Source organism: Caretta caretta, chromosome 10 (genome assembly GCF_965140235.1).
Source record: "Caretta caretta isolate rCarCar2 chromosome 10, rCarCar1.hap1, whole genome shotgun sequence".
NCBI classification, from domain to species: domain Eukaryota; kingdom Metazoa; phylum Chordata; order Testudines; family Cheloniidae; genus Caretta; species Caretta caretta.
Window position 1 is genome coordinate 17,258,196 of NC_134215.1, and position 17,844 is coordinate 17,276,039.

The window sequence follows — 17,844 nt, forward strand, 5'->3', positions numbered from 1 at the left end:
CAAAGTAAATATTGTGTTTATTGAACTTCTTTTGCATTCATTGCAGCAGTCTTTAGCACAGAAATTATTTAATTGGCATAGACAAGTGTTTATTCATAGCAAATAAATGTTGTTTTTCATTGCTCAAAATAGTCACATTCCAAATCTTGTTTTATAATCACAATTAAAACCCAGCTGCAGGGAGGTGCGACACACACTTCTAGGGATGCTGAGTGTAAAACCTTTTCTCTCAGCCCCAAAGAAGGTGCCGCTCTCTAAAAATGTCTTGCTGTTTAGTGAATGGACGAGGACAGCTGATTGTCAAAGACATTTTGTGAGCTAGTGAAAGATCACATGCCAGAAAATTAAGCTTTCTTGAGTGGGCAAAGTGCAACACTTGGTGATGAAGAGTTAAGAATTGGTACATCCTTAGAACTCAGCACTCTACAGCACATGCTACTGTAACAAACTGTGGCCATATGCCCAGACCTCTTTCTCAGTAACTTGCAGAGGTGATGCAAGTATTTTCTCTACTCCTGGCAAAGATTAGAAGTGAGGCTGGGGAGCCAAACCTAGGTTGATTGCCTCTGTATTGGGTAGTGCTTGTTGATAAAGCATGGCCATGGTATCAGCTGGATCAGAGGGACCACATTGTCAGCTGTGCGTATATTAAAGTGTGGTCTCTGGAGGTGTTATCAGTAGAGAAGGCCTTTTCATTTTCACATGGCTGGATGTATTGGTCTATAGTTTGGATAAGGTAAATCATTTTAACTTCTAAAGCACATCTCTGTATTTTCCTGCAGCTTGCAACTGGGCAACAAGTACTAACAACACTGTCTCACTGATCTCAAATACTTTCTAGAACATAGATGCGACACAGCGAAATCCTGGATCTGAACATCATGGATTTTGGGAAAGTTGAGGTTTAGATCAGAACTCTGCTGCTGGCCCCTATCAATAAAATGCTTGAAACTAACACCACATTTGGGAAAGTTTGGTTTTGCAACCAGATCTGAACTTTGCAGCTTGGGTTCATCATAGGATTCAATTTTTCAGTGTGGGTTCTGCTGTTCAATTTTCCAGGTAATCTAGGTGCTCATGATATTGGAAAAATCCAATAGAAAAAAGGCAATTATAACAAAGACAGTTTTGTGACACCCTAAGAACCTCTCACTGCCAACTAGCAAATGGTTCACTATTTCTGTAACAGCAGCTTAGAATCATAGAATCATAAGACTAGAGGTCATCTAGTCCAGTCCCCTGCTCTCGTGGCAGCACTAAGTATTATCTAGACACCATCCCTGGTCAGGATGGCTATCACAGGGGAACACTTGAAAGGGGGTTTGGGGACTTGGATGCACCTATTGTTAATCTGCAAAGCAAAATGAGGGTTTGCATTGCCCGGAGGAGATTGTTTGGTTAAGCACCAGACTGGTTAAGCACCAGCAAGTCTTTCTCTCTCGCTGGCAGTATGAGGGGGAGTGGTGTGCAGGGAGAACAAGGTAACACAGTTCGGGGCACCCTGAGAACTGTTACAGCTTGCATGGCATCATCGGAGTGAAAGAAGCTATGTTAAACTCCTGACAATGTTACATTCGCCCCCATTCTTTGTTCCTTAACTCATTCCTCTTGATTTTCCCAGTGATTGTCTTCGGTAGCTGATGGACAAATTCCATCTAATAAAAAACACAAAACAACTTAGTATGCTTCCTCGTGATGTTTTGGGATTTTGTTTGCAATAGTGGCTCTGACCCCATGTGGAAGAATGGGAGGACTCCCATGAGTAAGGGCTACTTGCCTGACAGTTTCCAGAATCAGGCACTAACTAGCCTATGTCTACACTACAGCTCCTCCCACTGACATAGCTTTTGCCTTTCACGGAGATGTTTTTATTATGCTGATGGGAGAGCGCTCTCCTGTCAGCATAGAGCGTCTTCACCTAATGCGCTGCAGCGGCATAGCTGCCTGCATCGGTACAGCTGCGCTGCTGCAGTTCTGTACCTGTAGACATGCCCTAACTGATTGCACATACTGCTTCCCAAGATGCACTGGATTTCGTAAGAAACCTAAGCTGGATACTTCTGGGGCTGCCTCTAATATGTTTACTCCAAAGCCAAAGGGACAAATCATTCATCAGTTTTCAATCAGAGAAATTTCCACTGACATCACTGGAGTGTTCCAGAGTAAGGAGTGGGTAAAAGCTAAGTAAGAAATGAGTGATTTTACCCCTGATTTGGAACATGGGGAGTATCTAATTAGGACATTATACCTGGCCCAGGAATATGTTTAAAGGCACATGGGTACATTTATTAACAAACAATTTTATTAAAAGCTTATGAAAGAGAAAAATAAATGAGATTTAGGAAAGTTTCCCTGAAGCAAAGGGTCTCCCTAAATCTTGATCTCTCTCTTTTAGATGAGTGAAGGAATCTTTGTAATTCTAAGTAAACCCAGAATGGTTCATTCTGGAGAGATTTAAGAAGGAGACATGTCCCATGTTAAAAATCACCCCTTTTGGGTACTTGCCTTTCTGGGATATTTGTATGGAGCAGTAACTTTCTTGACATGCGCCTGCAACTCAAGCGTTAATTTTTCCAGGTCACACGAGGAAAAGGCAGGTGACAAGACCACAAAAGCTTTCACCACCTACAGGGTAAAATCAATAGTACCAAACTGACATCAGCAATTTATAAATAGTGTTAGATTTAGTTCCCAGTTAGCAATATCACTTCCAGACCACGACATAGTTAAGAGATGTGTGAAGAAGCCAATCTGTCCCTAAAACTGAGCGCCAGATTGTGACTAGCCTGTGTGTAAGCAGGTAAGTCAGAAGAGGGGTGCAAGGACTGTCCCCTCTGCCCTTCACAGCTGTGCAAGGCTCACGTGCAATTGCAATTCTCACAATGGTTGCTCCTGGCTCATGCTTCCACAGTCTCCAAAGCGGGTCACGCCGGGTAGGAAGCATGGCCGTGGCCTCGCTTCCCCCATCACACATGCTAAGCAGCAGAGCTGGTCGGGCTTAGGAAGGAGCACATGGAAGGGGGATTGCAGTGTCTGTGCTCTGTGGGAGCTTCAGGAAGCTTTGATTTCTCTGAAGCACTGAGCATACACTGGTCACACAGCTCACACTGAGGCCGTACAGTTCCACTCCACAATAGCAGGACTGTGCTTTCAAGGCTCTCTTACACCTAGTCTGCGCACAGTTTTTGTCCTGGTATAACTATGCTGATGAGGGGTGTGATTTTTTTTTCCAATGTAACCGCTAGTATGGGTACAATTATACCAGTATAAAGTTGCCCTGTCCCAGTAGAGCTTATTCCCTCTCCAGTATGGGAATAGCTGTACCGATATCAGCACATTTCTACCAGTAACTGCATCCAAACAAAGGGTGCTGTACTGCTCTAACTATACCGGTACTGTAAAAAGTGTTACAACTTGTGTGTATTGACAAGCCCTTAATAGCAGGAAGGTCTATTGGTGGGAAATCATAATTATCTCGTGGGGAGAGACTGTGGAGATGAATAAATAGAGCAAAGGGATGTACATAGGTTTCTGTTTATCACCCTGGTAAAGGACTATTCACACTGACGTGATGCTGTGCAACAGCTGCACTTTGTACAGTGAATCACAAACTGTTTTGCCTCTATGAAATATTTTCCTCATCACTCTCAACCTCATTACCTCGCCTCTGAGGGGATCTGGGCTGCTGACAGCAGCAGACTCTACTACAGCCGGGTGATCTATCAAGGCACTTTCTACTTCAAATGGTCCAATACGATACCTAGGAGAGGAAAACGAGGTATTTAATTATCCTGATCTGGTGTAAATATGTCTTTTAACCAGTACTGGGGTAAGAAAGAACTGATTATTGCCTAAGGCTCCAACCAAAATCAGATCCACGTTGTGCTATGCATGCTGCAAAAACTCCCTGCCTCCAAGAGCTTACAATCTAAATAGACAAAGGGTGGCAGGAGAAACAGAGGCAGGAACTGACTCGACCAAGGTTACACAGCATGGCAGTGGAAGAGCCAAGGATAGAATCCAGCTATCCTGAGTCCTAGTCCAATGCACTAGTCACTGAACCATGCTGCCAGAAGAAGACTATGTCTGATTCTTTTGAATTCTTGTAAGCCCCCTTTCCTTCTTGCCAAGAAACTCATCACCAGTTCCTCTCTTATAAATGTTATGTTATATTATGATAGAACTATACAGAAAGCTTGCAAAACCAGTAAAACAAAAAGAACAGGAGTATTTGTGGCACCTTAGAGACTAACAAATTTGTTAGTCTCTAAGGTGCCACAAATACTCCTGCTCTTTTTGCGGATACAGACTAACACAGCTGCTACTCTGAAACCTGTCAGTAAAACAAACTAACCCTGAAGAATTGATGATATCATCAGATCTTCCAATAAACCAGAAATATCCATCTTCATCCATAGTCCCTCTGTCTCCCAGGACAAAAAAATTCCCACGTTCTGATGCAGCGGTTTTCTCAGGGTTATCCTGATAACATTTCACAAATGACAATTAAAATCTTTTGTGTAGCTTAATCATAAATTCTGCTGTTTTACACACAACTGTAAAGTGATCAGAATTGTATAGCATATTCATGTATACCAATGAAAGACAAATAATAATCCTTTGTCTTTAAATAGCACTTTTGGTGACAGAATCTCAAAGAGTTGTACAAAGGTGGGTATTGTAAACTCCACCTCATTGACAGGGCAAGGTTCAGACAGAGGTTCAGAATTAGATATAGTAAAGGAGGACACCCCGGGGGCATTATGCTTCAAAATTCCTCCTTGAATTCTCCAGGACACATAGGGAGGCATGCTCTGCACACCCTTTATTTACGTATTTCTATTTATCTAGGTCACACAGCAAGGTGGTGGCACAGTCAGGAAAGGAAGTCCAGGTTTCTAGACGTCCTCATCACCTGCTCAAAAGTTTAGATTTATATCCACATGGAGATGCATTATAGATGCATAAATAATGCACACTACACATATAATACTCAGTGCAGTCAGGGTCATTGATGAGGATGAGCTAAATGGAACTTCAGCTTGACTTTCAGAGCCCAGTTTTAAAAGGTGCTGAACCAAAATCCTGAATCCAAACACTTCCAAATGTTGAGATGATTGAAATCTGGATCTAGATTCTTTTAACCTGGTCCCATCTCTACTTTGAAGAGAGTTCCTTCAGATCCTCCTTAGTTGGGAGGACTGTTAGTACAGTGCATGACCTTGAGATTGATGAGTTGGCATAAAATCTGACGAAAATCTGGGTCTTTGTATCTAGTATGGAATTATAGGGATTTCCTATGGGGGTAAAACAAGTTCCTTACTATGTATTTAGAGAAAAGACCAAGTGGCCTTTTAGGTTTGATTCTGATGGCAATTTCCCCTTCTTGACCAGGAGGCAGAACATTAGCATTCTCATCTATGATCTAGAAGAAGAAAAACATACTTCAGTAAAGCAAATAACTTAAACTGATATAAGACAGGACGTTGTATTAACAAACCTGAACATCATAAAGGGGAACTGCCTTTCCCATTGATCCGGGTTTAATCTTCATCCCTTTGAAAACAGAACAAACTATTGCCTGTAAAAAGAGAGAATTATTTCTGCAGAAATATTACATATATTCAGTCAGATTCTACATTCATTAATTTTCCACTTCAATTCCAAACTGCTATGAATTAAGGGTTACAAAATCCCTGTGAGCTAAGCAAGTATTTTAAAGATTGGGACGGTGGAGTAACTTGCATGAGGTCACACAGCAAGTCTGTGAAACAACCTGTAAAAGAGTCCAGGTATCTTGACCCCCAGTAGATATCTTAGCAACATCCTCCTCCTTCTTCCCTAACACTTCACTCAGGATTTTCTCAGAAATCTTCATAGAAAAATGACAGGTTTCAGAGGAACAGCCATGTTAGTCTGTATTCGCAAAAAGAAAAGGAGTACTTGTGGCACCTTAGAGACTATAAATAAATTGGTTAGTCTCTAAGGTGCCACAAGTACTCCTTTTCTTTTTATAGAAAAATGACAGCACAAAAGACTCCACCTTTTCCCTGAGCTCTACAAGAAAGCCATATTTTCAAATCAACATAAATGTATAAGTTACTGTATTTTAATGGACTCTTCCTCGACATTTCAAGTAAGTAACAAATTGTTTCCTTTTGGCTTTTTTAACCATAAAACTCAAAAAAGCAAAAGAAATTAAAACTAATTAACACATTATTAACCCATTTGAACGTACTGTTTCTGTTTGTCCATATATTTCACAGATAGTCAGGCCAGTCTTCCTTTTCCACTGCTCCATCACTTCTGGGTTGAGTGGCTCCCCTCCACTCACACAGTGCTGCAGACTCATGAACTTGTAACTTAATAAGGATTTAAAAAATCATGAGAGAGTCACTGAAAGGCCATTGAAGGCAAAGGGGCCTGTCGCTGGATTCCAGTGGCTGTTGGTGATAAGCACAGCAGCTAAAGGGCTTGCAAATGTCAACAAACAATAATGGAAAGCTCTTGGTTGAAAGAGTTATCTTCACTCAAGTACAGAAATCAGAGGAAGAAATTTCAGCTCCTTTAGCTCCTGGTCCTGCAAGGACATATATGCCTGTGCTAAGGTTTGTACAGTAGTCCCACTGAAATCAATGGGATTTAAGCGCATGCTTAAAATGAAGTAAGGGCTTTGTGCTGAAGCGCCGAATTTGTACTGTGCCAGGGGTGGGGGAGGAGGGCTCGAAGTCTCCTCTGCCCCAGGCCCCATCCCCACTCCATCCCTTCCCCAAGGCCCTGCCCCTGCCCTGCCTTTTCCCACCCCTGCTCTGTCCCCAACCCGTCTCTTCCTGCTCCTGCTCCACCCTCACTCCACCCCAGCACTGCCTCTTCCAGCCCCATTCTGCTCCCACCCCCGAGCGCACCCTGCCCTCACTCCTCCCCCTTCCCTCCAGCGCCTCCTGCACACCATGGACCAGTGGATCTGCAGTAGGCGGGAGGCACTGGGGAGAGGGGGATGCGGTGATCGGGGATGGGGAGGGCTGCTGGTGGGTGCTAAGCACCCACCATTTTTCCCCTGTGGGTGCTCCAGTTCTGGAGCACCCCCAGAATTAGTGCCTATGGCTTTGTGGACTAGAGATGGGATGATTTGCACACTTACAATTAACAATTCAGGCCCAGATCCTCAAAGGTATTAAGGTGCCTAAATCTTGACTCTCTCAATGGGACTTAAGCCTGGTCTACACTATAGACCTATATTAGTATAATTACATTGCTCAGGGGTGTGAAAAATCAACACCCCTGAGCAACATCGTTATCCCAACCTCACCCCCTGTATAGACAGCGCTATGTCGATGGGAAAACTTCTCCTCAGTGCCTCTTGGAGAAAAGTTCTCCTGTCGGCATAGTAATATCTTCACTAAAGCACTACAGCGGCATAGCGAGCACTAATCCAGCTGCTTAGGTGTGCACCTAAATGCCTTTGAGGGTCTGGACCACAGTGCTTTGCCCAACTGGGGCCTTGGCCCATTGAGACTCAGCAACAGCCACATTCAGAAGAGATGTAAACTACACGTAGGTCAGACAGTGTGAGTGTCAGCTGGTGTAATTTGCAAGGCAAGGGAGTGGAAGGAATGGGCTGTGGGCCAGATTTTTAAAGGCACTTCAGCAACTAAAGAGGCAGATAGGTGCCCAAGTCCACCAGTTAGACACCACTGTGGTTTTAAAACCACTGCTCAGTTGCTGCCTACCCCCTTAGACACCTAAATCCCCCTAAGCACCTGCTTTCCTGCTCATTGGCACCTAAGAGTCAGCATCCTAAGTACTGCTGCTATCCCATGGCAAGTGGCCATAGCCTGGAGAACTGGGGCTCGTACCTAGGACCACTCAGACTGACCTAGAAGTATATCTGCATAGCTGCATCCACCACCTCCCAGGTCCTGTGCTGACATGGAATTCCCGACAGTGCCTAGGAGGCATTTTTAAACTGGGCCGGGACACACCTATAGTGCTGCTAGGTCCATTCACCTAGCATAGGATGTAATCTGTAGAACATATATTTTAGATGTTGGGACATGTGAAGAGATGCCTGCTTGTCTGGCAAGGAAACAGAACAGCCAGGGAAAAAGCTGAGCCAACAATCTGATCAGGTAAACAACTGGATCAGCAAATTAATCTTAGTGCTAGGCAGAAAAAGCGATTATAAATATATAATAAATAACTTTGTAACAATGTAGTTAAGGCGAGGACCTGAATGTGCGCATGTTTGCATTTAATCTTGTGCTGTGCCCTATTTCGGTGGACAGATCACTCACTGAAGCAGCAAATAAACAACATACTTCTTCAGCTCAACAGTCTGTCTGTAAAGCTGTGTGTTCTGGGTAGTGGGGAAAAGAAGCAGTCAATACCTAGGCATTCTTGGATCAAACTTAACCTGGCACCTGCCTCTGACCATGTCTGACAGATAGACAAGGAGGTTTGAAGTGGACATACAAGATTATGTACAGGCAGGAATGAACTTACCAGGCTAGCAGTATGAGATGAAAGGACGGAAGACAGAGGATTGGTTACTCGGGAAAGAACTGACATGCATAGATACCTGGGGGATTAGGAAAATCACGTGAGATGTAACAACACTCTGTGGGTTATGGAATCTTGTGGAAAGGTAGGAGGATGAGTGGTTGGTTGTGGAGGGATGTACAACTTTGTGGCTGGTGTTGTATGAATAATTTCAGTGGCAGCCCATGGGGAATAGTGGGGAAATGGGCAAAAGTATGGTTTGTGTCCATGCATGGATGGATGGTGCCCCTCTGGGAAGAACACAAAATGACTGGCACTGGGTCGCCATTAACATGACTGCCTCTGCTATTGTACTCAGAGCTGCAGTCTGGCTGTCCTGCCTTTCATGCATGGCAGAAATGGACTCTTTTACCCCAGTTTCTAAACATGCAACTGTAGTTTTTATCCTGATATCCCAGCATATCCTTGAGCCCTTGTGCATGCTCCTATCCTCACCCTAAAGTTTCCCAAACCACTGCATCGTTCTGGTTAACCCGGACTTCCATGAATTCTTTTGCTCTTGATGGAGGGGGTCAAGTACACCTTTCTGATGCTGTGATGCAGGAACCACTGGGTCACCAGACCTCTCTGGCATGTGCTGTGGGACAGGCGAGCTTTTGAGTCTATTAACAGGTCTCTCAGGGCAGATTTCATGGCAGATTTTCTGTGGGTGGAATGACAAGGTTATTTTCTTGGTTCCCATCTGTGGCCACAGGAGTTACAGGACTATGGTGGCTGCTCTCAGAGCATTGCCCCGACAGTTGAGTTGGTGCTTAGGATAGATCATGTCATGCTCATGATGCTTGTGCTGGAGTCAAATGGGGCTGGTGGTGACAGGTCACATGGTGCTAGTGGCTTGTGCTGTGGCATTCTTTTTTTCAGAAGGGTACCCCTGGAATGGTGGTCTTTGCAGAGATCTGGCCTCACTGTCTATGGCCCTTCAGTGGCTGGTCAGAGTTGCTGCCTTCTGAGGGTGGGTCCTTGATATTTCAGTCTCCTCCCCATCCTCGTCTTCTCACTTGTTGGAATGGGAGCATGGGGGGTTCTGCCCAGGACTTGGTGGTGCTGTGGAGATGGATTAATATGTCCGTGCTCCATATCACGGCATGGTGGGAGATTTGACTCACCATTCTCTCCATCTGTTGCCTTGTCCTCTGGTCTGGAACCAGTGGAGCAGAGTGCATCCTATTCAGCAGCCTATGGTCTTGAGAGCACTGAGGAAGAGGAGTACAACTTTTTCCTCTTACCCAGCATTGCACTAGATAGTGGAAATGCCCTTGTAAAATGTAATGGCTGCAAGAGTCAAAGGTGGCGACTGATGGTTGTACAGTGATTATTTTAGACAGAGGGACTGGCCAGTCTCTCATCACTTTCAAGGTCACCCTGCATGCTCAAAATGCCTACTTAGGCAGGGCATCATCCCATTATCCTGGCTTTCTAAACATCCCATTTATAGGTGCTTACATTGCCCCCATGCAGTGAACAGGGAGATGGGCACATACTTGCCACCCACCCCAGTTCTGAAAATTCTGAGAGGTGGCAGGAGAGAGTTCGGAGATGCGGTGGTGAGTGGGATAGCTCCTAAGTACCTTTACAAATCTGGCCTTGTAGAGGAAAGGCAAATCAGTGGGGTATAAGAAAGTGTAAGATAAAATTGGTGTGGGAGGTGGGGCTCCTGTTACACGAGCTCACATTCATATTCAGGTACAGTCACATGAATGGGCCATTGTGAAAAACACATCGCTAAGGTATCAAAAACAAAACCCTTTGGTAACTGACATTTATGGTCGAGAATTTTGCTAGTACTCAGCAGGTCACTACAAAAAGACTACTCGTGGGTCCTGCCACCTCATGATTAAATAAAGTCATGTGCGGAAGGACCATCTTTGGAGGGTTGTATTCCTAGCATTGAAGTCATGGCATTAACTAGTGTTTCTGACTCTGCTGCTTGACACACCAGCTCAGTCTGCTTAAGTTTTCAGAAGCTCACCCATCACCATGGAATCTGAGCCCCTCTAAATGAGTTCATGAGAACTTTGTTTCTGGGTTTGATCCACTTGGCTTCACCCCCTTTGAGCTTTGCTAAGAATGTCAGCTTTGAGTGACCCCCCACATTTTGGAGAGAAACAGTTGAAAATCCTGTGTTTCCTCCATCTTTCATAATGAAACTATGCAAAACCCATGCATTTCTCATAACTATCTTTTCAGAAGATGCTGGTTATACTGATGAAACTCAATATATTGTGCCAAGCACCTAGAGCTGTGATTTCATTAAAATTTATACAGGTGAGTATTGTTAGTAAGTCATCTCTCTCCTGAGGTACCTGGTAAGATCATGCTGTACCAGCATGCGGAACGAAGTCGGAGTACCAAAGAGAGTGGTGATGGGAAATCTGGAGAGAGTCTAGTGAAATAAAACAACAAGATGAACAAAGTTTATCTGTGAACTGCAGCAAAGATTACATTAGCTAGGGGAGCACAGGAGAGTGCGTGAGGGAGAGAGTTCCCCCTTCTCTGCTAAAAACAGAGGGGAAGTCCACTCCTCCAATCTCATCCTTTGGCTTAGTCAGTGTAGAGAGAGCTCCTTCTCCAGTTTCAATCTTCTGTAATCATGGATATTGTCAAATATTATCTCTGCATCAACTGTGCCAACATTCTGGCTCTCTTTTGGGTTTCCCCCTTGAAATGCCACTAGTTACTAAAGCTTTTGAGTGTTACTTTACATTCATGTTCTGGAATGCTATGAATAAAGAGTAAATAATGACCTCAGGATTATAGGTCTAATTTTTTCAACTAATCATTATTTTGTCGAAAATACTGGTTTGTCTAAACTGAACCTGTGTCGCATTCGATGAATTTCCTGACTTAAAAAAGAAGTTGAGAAAAGGTCAACATTTAAACAAAACATTTTGATTGACCTGAAGTGAAAAAAAAATATTCAACAAATATAACCAATTGCATAACCTAATTGGAGCTGCTCAGTTAATTCAAGATCTGTTTTGAGGTCTACCTTGTGCATGGGGAAACTTCAACAAATCTACAGGATGACTTTTTTCTTACATTTAGGATAGTTGTTGATTCAACCTGTGGAAAGCTGTGGACAAAGACACATGATCCGAAAACCCATGGATCAAGAACAGACCCTAGCGAAGCGATAATCCAGCCTGTATCTGATAAGCACCACATTATGTCTTCAGGAGTCAAATCCAGCCAGTATCTGTTAGGAAGAGAAAACAGTGGTTATGGAAAAGTTTTTTGTTTTTTTTTAAATAGACAATGGAACTAGAAATCAAGAACTTTAACTAGGTGTATACACACTAAGCATTAACAAGCGTATTGCTTCATAATGAGCTTGTGGGCCCCATTCTCTTTGCAGGAATAACCCACATGGGAGAGCAGGGGAAGTGGAGACTCTGAATTTAATCAGGGTGAAATTAATTTACTTTGCGTTCTTCCATTGTTGCATGGGGGGCGGAAGCGGGAGAAGCGGGATGGTAGAGGAAGAAGCTAAGGATTCTGTGGAGGAGGCTGGGGATTCCAGTCTTTAAATTCATGGATCTCAGTGGTTATGCTGGGGGCAAAGATTATCTGTGTCATGGAGTTTGTTTGCCTTTGCACAGCTGTCCAATCCCAAGGTGCTCTGCAGCCCCAAGCACATGGTTTCTAGAGCTGTGCTTCTAGAGTTATCTCCAGTTGTAGGTTGTCACCTGAATCCCTCTCAAGAAATGCTGGGAGTCATTTCTTAATTCAAAATGGAAAGATGAGGTCTGATCCCACTTCCCCTGCAGACAGGGGGAGTTTTTCCAGTGACATCAATAGGGAGCAGGATTGAAGCCACACATTGTATATTTCTTACCCAATGCTTCTTAATCAGACCTTTGGTGTATCTCAGTTATCTTGGTCAACCAGACTCATGCTTTCCACTTCACATTCAGTTTAGCCCCATGTTATAAAACTACCAGAGCCACAGTCCTTACCTTTCACTTATGACAGGTCTGAAACCAAGACTGCCCTGGGAGTGTTCAGCCATCTTCGGAGAACCTGTGGTTCCACTGGTAAAGTAGACAACCATTGGGTCTTGAATCTTTGTTTTAACGCAGATGTGATCAGCAGATTGCGCTCTTTAAAATATAGAATATAATGGTGGCTAAAGTGGATATAGGTGCAATCTACTGAGATTTTGACATGCAAATGTGGATTAGGTGTTGCAACTGCCCTCTTTCCCATCCCAGATGAAGCTCCTCCTGTGTCCTTTGGATACTACTACACCCTGGATGAGAGCACTGACTTTATTGCAGATAGCCTGCCTTACTCTAGCCTCATTTCTCATCCAGCATTAAATCTTATCCAGCTAATATAATTAAACAATGGAAAAGTTAGTGAGACATCAGCATGGTAGATTTCTCTTAAAGGAGAAAGAGAAGGAAGACACCAGGGAAGCTTCATGTAGGAAGCAAAAATTGATATGTTGGTGGGACAATCAAGAAGGAAGATGTGGATACCACATCATCACTTGCACTTCAGTGGATCTCAGAAAGCTAACAAGGAGGTGAGGAATTGGGGTTTAAATCAGGTAGTTACCTATTTTTTCTCTCTCTCCTATGGGAGAAAAACACATTCAGAAAAAGTTTAAAATGTGATCTAAACTGAATTCAAACATGGTGAGATTTTAAAAAATGGATGAACTTTAAAGAAAATATCACTCTGTATGTACTTTCTGGGTCAACATAGGAGCAGAAATTCCAAACAACGATTAGAAATGTTACTCTTGTGATCTAGCTGACCCGGCTAGATTTGGAAGCACAGAAATACTGCAAGAAATTCTGCAGTGAGACTTTCAGTCTAGTTTTCAAAAGGAAGAGATTTGGAGATGTCTACATGAGCACCAAGGGTCAATTATTCTGCAGACACATTTGACCAAATTAGACAAAACCAACTTAGGACTAGTTCCTGCCCTTATTTCATGTACAGAACACCCATTAAGTAAGGATAGGATTGGACCCACCTGGAAAGAGACTGCTGTTAGAAAACCAACTCTGATTTGGAAATATCAGCAAGGCAGTTGCAAAATACTCCATTAATTGCCTGCCTCTGTGTCTAATGGATACAATGGACTATTTGAGAAAGCCTCATTTTCTATCCTATTATTGTAGCACTGCTAATGCCTACTTACTTGTATAGTTCATTAAAGTTCAGCCACCCATCTCTTCTGCCTTCGGATACAATTAACTTGGTTTTCAGAAACTGGCAATCAGATGCAACTGCGTCCACTGCAGATGCCACCATATCATTGGTAATGATACACTTGGCCTTAGACGCCTGAAGTCTATACAAAATGTCTTTAGCTGTTAATTGGGATGTCCCTAGAATAAGGACGGTTCCTGGAAGAGCAATAAGGTTATTTTTTAAGAGGACATTTTTAATTTGATCATTTTCTGTGTGGGAACATACCCAAAAATATTCCTCAATTTATACCAAAAATGAATTTGGATCAATATTGGTAGGCAAAAACTGTATTGTAGTTCATTCATATATATATAGTTTCCTTCTTTATGAAAAAGAACTAATAAACTCCTGTTTTTAACATATTTCAGCTATCTATCAAGTTCAGCAATCTGAAACTGACCTGTTCTCATACAAGCCACATTCACCAGCCACCATTCCGGTAACCGGGGCAGAATCAGCATAACTCTGTCTCCCTTCTGCAGACCACATATATCAGAGAGGACATTGGCCACTTTTCTGGAGTGGAATCCCAGCTCCTCAAAGCTCCATCTCACTTCATTTCCTCTTCCATTTATCCACCAGAAGGCTGGCTTTGATAGTCTCTTTCCATCCTACAAAACAGCACAAGGGGTTAAAAGAAAAAGGATCATTCATGATGGTCTGTGCAGTATTAGAATGTATTCTGGAGAGAGAGAGCTGTGCATTGGTTGGGGAAAGATTTCCCCCTCAGTGACATGAGGTCACTTTGTATGGCACCTTTGACCTTATTATTTCACTTTATGGAAATAAAGGGTTTAACCTTCTTGCCGTACCCATGCAAGGAGTCCCAATAGGAGTTTGATGGGAGAAAAGTGAACTAGATTTAGCACAGGGAACCAAGCCCTTCTAATGATAAAGCACGAGAAGCATGATAATTTCAAATGCAAATTATCATCAGAATCTGATTTTGCTTTTTAAATAAATGACAAAAATAGTTATTCAAAAAAGTAATAAAATCTTTAATCTGCCCAATGACAGAGATTTTACCTTTTCCATCTGAGACCATTTGTCCAGCACATCATTTGCAAAGTTAAAGTATTCAGGCACTTGCTGTTCACCCTGCCTGATAGACTTGCCATGTGAAAATAGCTCTGGAGCAAGAATCCTGGGCTGTTTATGGAAAAGCCTGCAACTTGATTTGGGAATCCACAATGATTTGAGAATCTGTAATTTAAGCAAAGTCTTCATGGTAGCAGAGGATTTATCAGGTTGTTTTAAACCATTTAAGAAAATAAATAAAATAGTTGTCGTGGATCCTGAAATAAAATAAAAGACAAAGACAACAGTTATCATCATCATGAAAGTTGCCTGACAAACAAGCAAAGATAGAGGGTCTAATTCTGGTTTGGTGAATTAATCATTACAAATCACCTATAATAAGCATGGTCAATCTGTGGTTTTTACTAGAATGTCAGTAAAATGGATCACACTATTTGGAAAAAACATCCATTTATTTGGCTTATTTATATCTTGCACCATCAAGTCTGTAAGGACTTAGCTGTCTGCAGCATTAATCTTGGATCTCATTTGCAGCTTCATGGCTGACTAGCGTTCTGCTCCTTAGAGGTGCTAATCACTCACAATTCTTACTGAAGTCAGTGTCATTTAACACACATTGATGTCCGTATCCAAGAATGGTGACACTTTGTATTCTTCATCTGCTAAAACTACCTTTCAGAGTAACAGACCTGTTAGTCTGTATTCGCAAAAAGAAAAGGAGTACTTGTGGCACCTTAGAGACTAACCAATTTATCTGAGCATGAGCTTTCGTGAGCTACAGCTCACTTCATCGGATGCATACCGTGGAAACTGCAGCAGACTTTATATACACACAGAGAATATGAAACAATACCTCCTCCCACCCCACTGTCCTGCTGGTAATAGCTTATCTAAAGTGATCATCAGGTTGGGCCATTTCCAGCACAAATCCAGGTTTTCTCACCCTCCACCCCCCACACAAATTCACTCTCCTGCTGGTGATAGCCCATCCAAAGTGACAACTCTTTACACAATGTGCATGATAATCAAGTTGGGCCATTTCCTGCACAAATCCAGGTTCTCTCACCCCCTCACCCCCCTCCCAAAAACCACACACACAAACTCACTATCCTGCTGGTAATAGCTCATCCAAAGTGACCACTCTCCCTACAATGTGCATGATAATCAAGGTGGGCCATTTCCAGCACAAATCCAGGTTTTCTCACACACACCCCCCCATACACACACAAACTCACTCTCCTGCTGGTAATAGCTCATCCAAACTGACCACTCTCCAAGTTTAAATCCAAGTTAAACCAGAACATCGGGGGGGGGGGGGGGGTGTTAGGAAAAAACAAGGGGAAATAGGCTACATTGTGTAAAGAGTTGTCACTTTGGATGGGCTATCACCAGCAGGAGAGTGAATTTGTGTGGGGGGTGGGGGGTGAGAAAACCTGGATTTGTGCTGGAAATGGCCCAACCTGATGATCACTTTAGATAAGCTATTACCAGCAGGACAGTGGGGTGGGAGGAGGTATTGTTTCATATTCTCTGTGTGTATATAAAGTCTGCTGCAGTTTCCACAGTATGCATCCGATGAAGTGAGCTGTAGCTCACGAAAGCTCATGCTCAGATAAATTGGTTAGTCTCTAAGGTGCCACAAGTACCCCTTTTCTTTTTGTAAAACTACCTTGATTTCCCTCACTTTCCTGGGTGTAGCATGTACTTAGCTGATGTTTTCCGAGAGGTTTCCACAACAATCCTCACATACTTTCCCTGATCAATGTGCTAGAAGACTACCTCATTCATCACACAGATCCCAAACCAGCAAAGCCCATAAGCATGTACATAACATTAAGCGTGCGTATTATGACTTCAATGGGACTACTCAGGTTCTTAAAGTAAACACATGCTTAAACACTTTGCTAGATTAGGGCCACATTCCCCAATTTGGTTCTTTGCTACAAGATAGGACTATGTTTGTCTTACATTGTACTACATCTCCCATCTGAACTCACGATAATGATCCCAAACGCTTCAGAATCCATTTACACTCTTCCTTGATGTATGTGCCTTCTCTCTTTCTTGCTCTTTAGTATTATCACAAACGTGGAGATCTCGGCTTCAGTGCTTTTGCCAAATTGTATTCACATAGTGAACATTCAGGGTACAGTTACATGCTCCTAGCTCGGGTAGATGGACACATACCAGCTCTGCTCAAGTTAGCACACTAAAAATAGCAGTGTAGGTTGGGGGAGTACAGGCACCAGCTTGGGCTAGCCACCTGAGTACAAACCTCACAAACCAGACACTCTGAGTACATACTTGGGTAGCTAGCCAGAGCTATCACCTGTGCCATCCCCGGCTACACTGCTCCTACCTGCAGTGCAGATATACTCTTAGTGCTGTGAGTGTACCTGGAGCATTATGTGTCATGGAATAAAACAACAGTCCCGGCCCTGCAGAACTTGCAGTCAGAACATTTACCAGTGGCGACCTCAAGGCCTACCAAGGTATGAAAATTGTTTTCTGTCTCCCCACCCCTTCTATTCATTAACCCTTTTCAAGTTTCTGGAAGATATGCTTTAATCAAACATACGTTATTAGACTCAGTACAAAAATAACTGGGTGAAATCCTATGGCCTGTGTTACTCAGAAGATCAGACAAGATGAGCTAATGGTCCCTTATGGCCTTAAAAATCTATTAATTAAATAGAAAAAAAATAATTTATAGCTATGCTCTGGATCAAGTTAATTCCATGTGTAACTATATGAAGTCACATTGAGTGAGTTTTGCCCTTTGTCCTGGTTTTCTATTCAGCACCATTCTTACTCCATCTCCTGTCTCTAACCTTAGCTTAACTCCTTCTCTAATGTGACGTGGAACTTTCTCAAAAACTCATAGATTATCCTAGTACTATTTATCCTCAGACTATCTCCTACTATAGCAGTGGTATTGTCAAAGCACATCAGCAAGTTAGGTGAGTTTGGTCCCCTTCCTGCATGACTCCATGTCAGCTACTGTTCAGCAAAACAAGGTCTTCTCCAACCACATCCCTCAAG

The 17,844-nt window shown here is 42.9% G+C and overlaps 1 protein-coding gene across 2 annotated transcripts in view; it reads right to left on the reverse strand.

Moving 5' to 3' along the window:
• Positions 1–17,844, reverse strand: part of LOC125644086 (acyl-coenzyme A synthetase ACSM4, mitochondrial-like) — a 22,407-nt gene continuing 4,563 nt past the window's right edge. For both annotated transcript variants that reach the window (XM_048867502.2, XM_048867503.2), the window contains exons 2-14: positions 14,791–15,059; positions 14,165–14,375; positions 13,712–13,919; positions 12,516–12,659; positions 11,599–11,755; positions 10,863–10,942; positions 6,239–6,362; positions 5,501–5,581; positions 5,324–5,425; positions 4,355–4,482; positions 3,661–3,760; positions 2,506–2,625; positions 1–1,655 (exon numbers count right to left, since the gene is read on the reverse strand). In XM_048867502.2, the coding sequence (XP_048723459.1) occupies positions 1,569–1,655; positions 2,506–2,625; positions 3,661–3,760; positions 4,355–4,482; positions 5,324–5,425; positions 5,501–5,581; positions 6,239–6,362; positions 10,863–10,942; positions 11,599–11,755; positions 12,516–12,659; positions 13,712–13,919; positions 14,165–14,375; positions 14,791–14,991 (1,743 nt within the window). In that variant the 5' untranslated portion in view covers positions 14,992–15,059 and the 3' untranslated portion in view covers positions 1–1,568. The remainder of the gene's footprint in view (positions 1,656–2,505; positions 2,626–3,660; positions 3,761–4,354; positions 4,483–5,323; positions 5,426–5,500; positions 5,582–6,238; positions 6,363–10,862; positions 10,943–11,598; positions 11,756–12,515; positions 12,660–13,711; positions 13,920–14,164; positions 14,376–14,790; positions 15,060–17,844) is intronic.